This window comes from Hemitrygon akajei, chromosome 22 (assembly GCF_048418815.1).
Source record: "Hemitrygon akajei chromosome 22, sHemAka1.3, whole genome shotgun sequence".
NCBI lineage: Eukaryota > Metazoa > Chordata > Chondrichthyes > Myliobatiformes > Dasyatidae > Hemitrygon > Hemitrygon akajei.
This window is the reverse complement of record NC_133145.1, coordinates 44,403,853-44,412,597: the sequence shown is the minus strand read 5'-3', so window position 1 is coordinate 44,412,597 and position 8,745 is coordinate 44,403,853. Positions and strand designations below refer to the sequence as shown.

Below are 8,745 nucleotides of genomic sequence, written 5' to 3'. Positions count from 1 at the left end.
CGCTGCGGCCAGCGGATTGGACCAGCCACATGCCAGTTAAGGTCTGACGTGGTCGAGGTGATGGCAACGGTCGGGGAGAAGCTGGGATTTCTGCAGAGAGTAGGTGATGTTGGGTGGCGGCGTGTTGTGTTGTGGGGTGGGGTGGGGTGGGGTGAGGGGACTCCATTGTAAATCATGAAGTTGGAAGGGTCTGGAGTAGCGTGGGGCCCGGGCGCGGCTCAAATTCACACAGGGCTATAAACAACGGGCTCCTGGCCGCTTCCCAGAGCCGGAAGCCTCTGGGAGACCGGGGCGAGTGCCCTGGGTTCCATCCATCGGTAGCCACAGACATAATTCAAGTACTGTATCAGCAAGATCCCAGATCAATGTTACTGTAGCCAATTTACGGGCAGGTCAGTGTATTCATTATCCTTGAATACACCATCCTTACACCCCAACAGAGGAGACACAAGAGACCCCAGGTGCTGGAATCTGAAGCTCGAAACCATCCAAGCGAACCAGTCAGCAGGAGGAAAAGAAATCTGCTCCACATTACAACATTTGAGGTCTCTCGTGTCACCACTGCGACGACTCTTCCAGATATGAGAACTTTTTTAAAAAAAGTTTTCGATCCAAGAAGTAAACATTTCCTATCCTCCCACAGACGCTGCTCAGCCCGCTGAGATCCTCCATCAGTTTGTTAGTTACATAGTTTTATGTGACCAGAGTTCGAGGTCATTGTTCTAGACGTGATTATGAAAGCAACAGTGGCAGCTGGGGAATTTAAATTTAAGTATTTCAATAATTCTAAGATTCATATAAAGGCTAGTCACACTAGCAACAATAACAAAGCTACTTGGTTGTTGTAAAACCCCGTGTGGCTGACTAATTATTCGTTGGAGAAGGGAATTTGCTGTTCTTCTCTGATAAAGGGCTTCCACTGAGTGGCCACTTTATTAGGTACAGGAGTGGTCTTATGTTGCTGTACACTGTCGCCTTCAAGATTGTGCATTCAGGGATGATCTTCTGCACACCACTGTTGTAACACGTGGTTTGCTGAGTTACTGTCATCTTCCTCTCAGTTTGAACCAGTCCAACCTTTCTATCACCCACAGAACTACCACTCACTGGATGCTTTTTTTTCTGTTTTTCGCACCATTCTCTAAACTCTAGAAACAGTTGTGCTTGAAAATCCCAGGAGATCAGCAATTTCTGAGATACTCAAACCAACCCATCTGGCACCAGCATTCATTCCCCAGTCAAAGTCACTTGGATCACATTTATTCCCCCATTCTGATGTTTGGTCAAGCTCTTGACCATGTCTGTATACTTTTATGCTTTGAGTGCTGACACATGATTGGCTAATTAGATGTTTGCATTAACGAGCAGGTATACAGATGTACCTAGTAAATTGGCCATCCAGTGTATGTGACTCCAGAGCCATTATAGATCTTAATTCCCCCTTTGCAATTAGGGGTAGACATACATACCAAAAATAAATTTTTAAAAGATATGGCTGTTGACAAATACAAGAAAGTTTCCCAAAAGCAATACAATAAATGCCCTGATGATCTATTTGATGTTTGACAGATTATTGGCTAGGGTGTTCTTTAAACTCCTTCATTTACTGTTAGTGGATCATTATACAATCATCTGAGAAAACAGAGACCCTTCAATTCATTCTCATTTAAAAGCTCATTCTTTGGCACCAAGTTTTTTCTCAGCACTACTGTATTCTGAAATAATACCCTTTGTGCACAGATACAAGTTTGAACCACTGATTTCTGACACATCAACCCAAGGCTGGCTTTCAACTTTTACTGTATTTAAGAATAGAGCTGATAAACCACAAGTGCTTAAATATATTATGTCTAGACCTGGAGATTTTTTTCCACTTTTATAATACTGCAAAAGCAGGAGGATAACATAACTATTCTTAAAGAATGACACTGCTGTCGATTTTATGGTTCCCATAAAACCTTTTAGTTAAAACCTTTCTTGCCTGAACTTTTAAGCAGTAAAACATTGTAACTTCTAAATGATTCGAATGGCTTATTTATCCCGTGTCCATTTACACAATAAGAAATCTAGAAAGTACTATCAAATTGCTTTATTTTAAATTTCCTTCCGACTAAGTACTTTGGCAATTTTTATTAAACTTTGAGATGGAATCATACAATAGATGTACATAAACACAAATTTCAAATTATATTAATTCGCTCTGTGGGCAAAGTCATCATAGTCTTTTAATAGGTAAATTTATTCTATGTTATTGAACATAGAATTCTATGTACATATTCTATGTTGAAACTCCTCATTGGTGACTAATTAAAATGTGAGGCCCACGATCATCGTAGATTTTGTTTTTCCATCTAAAGTCCAGCACTTTTCACCAAACAGCAAATATGGGATTTAAGAACCTCAGATTTTCTTGTTTGTCCAATTGCTTGAATTTCTGAATTCTTCCTATTGCTCAGCTTCTTTGTCTTCGTGGCACCTCCAAAACCTCTCCCATTGGTTTCTTGCTGTGACAAATTCAAATTACACTTTTAGTTGTGATAGTAAGAAGAAACTACAATGGGCAGGTTGTACTCTTTGCAGAATGAATAAAAGCTTAATCAGTTGTAGGTCATTAGGGTTTGTGTCTTGCAGAGTAGTTGTACATGCCACATCTAAACAACAGACATTGTCTGCGACTTTGTTTCTGTACAAAAGCTGGCTGCTGTATTTAAGATCCATTCACCTCTTTATTATCACTGTTCCTTTCCAGCTTCCTATGCTAATGAAAGCCACGTCGGATGATGAAATACCATGTCCTGGGTATCTGTTTGAAGAGATTGTCAGTATCCTTGTATTTGATTCATTTAAGATATGTTAATCCCAGTGTTGTTAATTATGAGAAACAGACTGATTGAACTGACTGATTGAAGAGTTACATTGTATTTATGAAATACAAATTTGGAGTTATCATTATGATTGTTAAAGTCTGCAATTAGGAAGGGACTATGTAAAAATATGTTACAAAGAATGAATAATCATTAAAATATAAACCTATGAAATACTGCAGTGCAATTTAGGAGACATTCATTTTGCATGATAATATATGTATAAGTAAGTAAAGCACTAATGTACACAAGTAAATCCTCAATTTAATTATACAGTAGTTGTTAAAAGTACTGGCATTTTACATTATAAACCAAAATCATTTGCAATTGGATCCGAACATGTTTACGAGTTGTAAAACTAATTAGGTTTATGTGGTAACACACACACAAAAAGCTGGAGTCCTCATCTTTTTTCCAGTCCTGATGAAGGGTCTTGACCTGAAACGTCGACTGTACTCTTTTCCATAGATACTGCCTGGTCTGCTGAGTTTCTCCAGCATTTTGTGTGTGTTACTTGGATTTCCAGCATCTGCAGATTTCCTTTTGTTTGACGGTTATGTGGTAATTAGCTTCTTTTATTATACATTAACATTCTAAAGGGCACTATTTAAATTAAGTGGACTATTTTCATGAAGTTTTGGAAAATAAACCAAAGACAGAAAAATACAGTATTTAATAGTGAGAATGAACTGTAGTGGCAGGAGACAGGGAGGGTATTATCATGTTTGTTAACAGAGTGGAAATGTTTGGAAAGTGGTCACCAAATTTTGTATTTTATGAGGACTGTTAGATAAATAGCAAGTACTTGATAAGAAAGCTTAATTCACAAAACTTAAGAAACAAAAGCTGCTTTTGAGACTTGGCACTGCACTGTTGTCTGATTTTAGCAAATCACAACTCAGGGCATATTCAGTAAATGACAGGGACCGCAGAAGTGTTGACGTACAGGAGGAGCTTGGGGTGCAAGTTCATATTCGCTGAAAAGGATGACATGGGCTGAAAGTGTATAGGAGGTGGTAGAGATAGATACAATGTTTAAAAGACATTTGGACAGGTCACTGGCTAGGAAGCAAATGGAGGTGTATTGCCTAATGTGGGCAGATGAGATTAAGGTAGTTAGGCATCATGGTTAGCATCGGCAAGTTGGGCTGAAGGGCCCGTTTCTGTGCTAAACAACTTAACAGCTCTGACTCATTGTCATGATCTTCGTGTAAATTATTAGAATTTTGTGTAATACCATCTATATAATTTCATCATCCTGGATTTATACTGAATTTTTCTAAAGATGAACTCTTCTAGTACCTCATTACATTTTTCTGTCCTTATTCTTGCACTACTTATTTAACTACGCACAGTTTTTTCCTTTCTATTGTACTGCTGCCACAAAGTTAAATTTCACGACATATACTGGTGATATTAAACCTGATTCTGATTCTTCTAGTAAACAACGTGACCATATATTCCCATTTTTAAAAGTTGTATTATTCTGAAAATCCAATTCGTTGAGCATGGCTATGATAAAGAGCCACCAAATGTAATTCTAATGGAAAATATACTTCTATTTCAGTCTAATTATTTCAAGATCTTGCAAAATGATTCTTTGTTGACTTCCCGAGAGGGTCATTGCTTATTGATGTGGGCATTATATATATCTCCTGTATAACAACAGAATGTGATTATAATGTGCCTTTTGTGTTCTAAGGCACATAAAAGGAGTGTTTTCAATATACAATGTTACTGCAAAACAAACTGCTTAGACAATGAGTTAGGTTTGAAGGAGTAATTGTAAAGGAAGCTAGAGAAATGGCCTGGTCTAGGGCCTTGATAAGTGAAGAGATGTCCTCCAGGTGGTGGAACAATGAAAATCAAATGTTTGGAAAGAAAATTAAAGAAGTCCTGTATTTCTTTGTGAAGGTTTGAAAGACTGGAAAAGATTACAGAGAGTTTCATGTACGATTTAATGTATGGGAGAATATTTTTGAAAGGAGGGAAAAATCAGTGTTTTAAAATCAAGGTATTTAATCTGAGTCACTGCGTACACATATGATGGGAAATAAGGTAAGGTGCAAGTTAGGAAATGGGCAGTAGATATTTTGAATGATCTCCTGAGTTTCTAGACTGAGGAGGCAGGTCAGGAGTGTGTTGGAATAGTCAAGTCTAGAGCTACCAAAGACATGATTGAGGTATATGGCTGCAGATGCCCTGATCCTGATGTGAAGGGAAAAGTTGAGAAGATAAAAAGAGATCAGAATAATGGTAGACATGTTAACTGGTCAGTTTATAGTTAATCTCAGGGCAGATATGATATTGAAGTTCCAGCCATTCTCAGATAACTACCAGGGAGAAATATAGAGTTGATCTTTGTGGAATGGAGCAGTGGATTTGATTATCTCATTACTTAATTGGTAAGTCCTGCTCAATTAATTTTAAATATCTGACAATGACAGTGGAGGCGCGACAGAACTAAATGGTGTCAGTATGCAGATAGGAATGGGCCTTGGTTTTGGATGATGTTGTTCAGAGGCAGTCTAAAAGAAACCAGAAGGAATGGTGCATATGTGAGAAAAGAAATTGCAGAATATTCTGTAGCTGAATAGCTTGGAAGGTAGCAAAGTGAATGTGCAAAGGTCGAATGTGAAAGTTGGACAACAGTGAAAAAGTACTTAAAGATCACATGAGCTGAGAAGATCATCGGGGTCTCTCTTTCCGCCATCACGGACATTTACACTACACGCTGCATCTGCAAAGCAAACAGCATTATGAAGGACCCCATGCACCCCTCATACAAACTCTTCTCCCTCCTGCCATCTGGGAAAAGGCATTTGGGCTCTCACGACCAGACTATGTAACAGTTTCTTCCCCCAAGCCATCAGACTCCTCAATACCCAGAATCTGGACTGACACCTTACTGCCCTATTGTCTTGTTTATTATTTATTGTAATGCCTGCACTGTTTTGTGCACTTTATGCAGTCCAGTGTAGGTCTGTAGTCTAGTGTAGTTGTTGTGTGGTTTTTTTCTTTGTGTTTTTTTTTAATGTAGTTCAGTCTAGTTTTTGTACTGTGTCATGTAACACCATGGTCCTGAAAAACATTGTCTCATTTTTACTATGTATTGTACCAGCAGTTATGGTCGAAATGACAGTAAAAGTGACTTGACTTGACTTGACATTTGTATAAAAAGCTACAAACAAGTCTAAAGACAGTAGAAAATTTGAACTTATTTGGAGGAACAAGTCAAGTCAAGTCAGTTTTATTGTCATTTCGACCATAACTGCTGGTACAGTACATGGTAAAAATGAGACAATGTTTTTCAGGACCATGGTGTCCTGAAAACAGAGATTTGTTTATTTATTTGAACAATAATTTCAACTGCCCAGTGTTTATCCGGAAAAATGAAACTGATGATGATTGTAACAAACAATTTCTGGTTTCACTTCATTACAAAAGGTAGTTAAGTTCTTGCATAGTGGAAAATCTAAAGGACTGAAACTGATTCTTTTCAATGAATTTCCTCTGAAATCCTAATATGCCTTCCCTCCCCAGCTCCTTTTCTAGATCTCCCCAAATTATACATTCTGATCCTTCTATTATTTTATCTGGCCAGCCTAAACAAACGGCAGTGACACAATTGTTACTATATTTATTGTTCTCTATGGATGTAGAAACGGACAGAAACATTTCAATCCATCATGTTCATTACGGTTGTAAAACAGCAAACCAACCTGTAGCTTTGTAGGTTATAACAAATCAATTGAAAGTTTAATAAATTGATTATAATTTCTTGTCTCTTACCGCCCATTCCATTATTCAGCTTTATGTCTGGTCCTTCAGTGTTCCAGTCTCACATATCCTGTCATTTTGTTTCATTTAATCTTTACTGACAACGTCTGTAGCCCTGTATCCATTTTTATTTTAATTTTAATAGATTTATCTATGCCTACATAAATCCCAAGTTGTCTCTGCATTGGCAGGCTGCTTGTTGCACATCAGATCTTCAGTGAGTTGCAGATTCCTGTTGAATCAGAATCAAGTTTATTATCACTGACACACTGTATGTCATGTGGTAACAGTACAGTGCAAGACGTAAAAAATTGCTCCAAGCTACAATGAAGATTAAAATAAATATGTAGTACAAAGGAGGAATAGTGAGGTAGTGTTCATGAGTTCATGGAACATTCAGAAAACTGACGGCAGAGGGGAAAAAGCTGTTCCTAAAGTGTTGAGTGTGGGTCTGCAGGCTCCAATACCTCCTCCCTGATGGTAGTGATAAGAAAGCATGTTCCAGACAGTGAGGGTCCTTAACGATGGATATTACCTTCTTGAGGCACTGCCTTTTGATGATGTCCTTGATTGTGGGGAGCTTTGTGCCGCTGATGGAGCTGTATGAGTCTACAATCCTCTGCAGCCTCTTTTGATCATGTGCATTGATGCATTGCGAAGATGGTATTTTCTGACCTTAACTCAAAGCCTGTTCTGTTGAAGTTAATTTCATTTTATTTCTTAGCCTTGGGCTGTGTGAAGCCATTGACATTAATTATGTCAGCCACAAGCTGTGGTGCACTGTCTATATCATCTCCATTGCAACCATCACTTATTTCAGCAACCAACTTTGTTCTTTTGCCACTCCCCCATTTCAAACTTCCTGCCAGTGATACCCAGAATAACAATTAAAAGCATTACCTGTTTTAGTTACATTGAAGCTAATAATCTCTTCTTTACATTTTAATATCTTTATTTTGTTTTTCATCAGTTCATTACAGCCTACCTCCAAGATGTTATTTTTAATGCTGATGTGCATCCTTTCTTTCTTGCTCTGTTAGTTATTTATTGAGATACAGTGCAGAACAGGCCCTTACAGCCCTTTGAGCCGTGCTGTCCAGCAACCCCTGATTTAACCTAGCCTAATCACGGGACAATTTACAGTTACCAGTTAATCTACCAACCAGTACGTATTTGGACTGTGGGAGGAAACCGGAGCACCCAGAGGAAACCCACACAGTCCGGGGAGAATGTACAAACTCCTTACAGGCAGTGGCAGGAAATCAATCCAAGTCACTGGTACTGTAAAGCATTGTGCTAACCACTATGCCATTGTGCCACCCGCGGTGGGAGAACTATCTTTTGCCTTTGTCTAACTTGGAACTTGCTTCCTAAACCCTTTAATCCATTATTTCTACTTCTCATATCTCATTTTACACATCTTTCATTATTTACCTGGTTTGGTGTTTCTGTTGCTTTTCCTTTGTAAGATACTCAGAAATGTATTGTGCATTAAAAGTATGAAACACTGGTGCTATTTATTCTTTTATCTAGCAGATTATGTGCGAGAGAAATAAATGTTCTTATGTGGATGGTGCAAGTTTTCTTTTCTTTTTTTTTCCATAACTGAATGGAACTACAGAGATTTCTCATGAGTCTGTGGGAACTTGTCTGTGCCTGCTTGAGTATTTGCTGGAGCGACTGCAAAGCAATTCCTGTAATGTCAAACTGAAGGTTGGTGGTCCTTTCCTTTGACTTCATGTATTCTTTGCCACTACAGATCAAGCATAGTTAGTTTTGAAGCCCTCAGTTCTCTGAAAATCTTGTTTGTCTTCATTGTTCTGTAAGCTCTTTTCTGTTTTGCGGAAATGTACTGCAACAATGTGCCAACAAAATGTGACGTTAAATCCGATGGCTGGGGTATGTGGATGGTGGCATGTATGATGGTTACAACACAGCATCTCTGTCCTGCAAGAGATCACCTATGTAATATATGGATCTATTTCTTTTTGAGCAATGACCAGTTCCCACCTCCCAGCAGTACGTATTGATCTGTTGTCTGCGCGTGCGCTGTTTATGAATGCACACTGCTCTTGCTCTCTCACTGCAATGAGAATACACC

General features: G+C 38.5%; 1 protein-coding gene across 2 annotated transcripts in view; it reads left to right on the top strand.

The window, feature by feature from the left end:
• The first annotated feature begins 41 nt into the window (after positions 1-41).
• Positions 42-8,745, top strand: part of tepsin (TEPSIN adaptor related protein complex 4 accessory protein) — a 39,762-nt gene continuing 31,058 nt past the window's right edge. For both annotated transcript variants that reach the window (XM_073026123.1, XM_073026121.1), the window contains exons 1-3: positions 42-99; positions 2,750-2,822; positions 8,266-8,357. In XM_073026123.1, the coding sequence (XP_072882224.1) occupies positions 61-99; positions 2,750-2,822; positions 8,266-8,357 (204 nt within the window). In that variant the 5' untranslated portion in view covers positions 42-60. The remainder of the gene's footprint in view (positions 100-2,749; positions 2,823-8,265; positions 8,358-8,745) is intronic.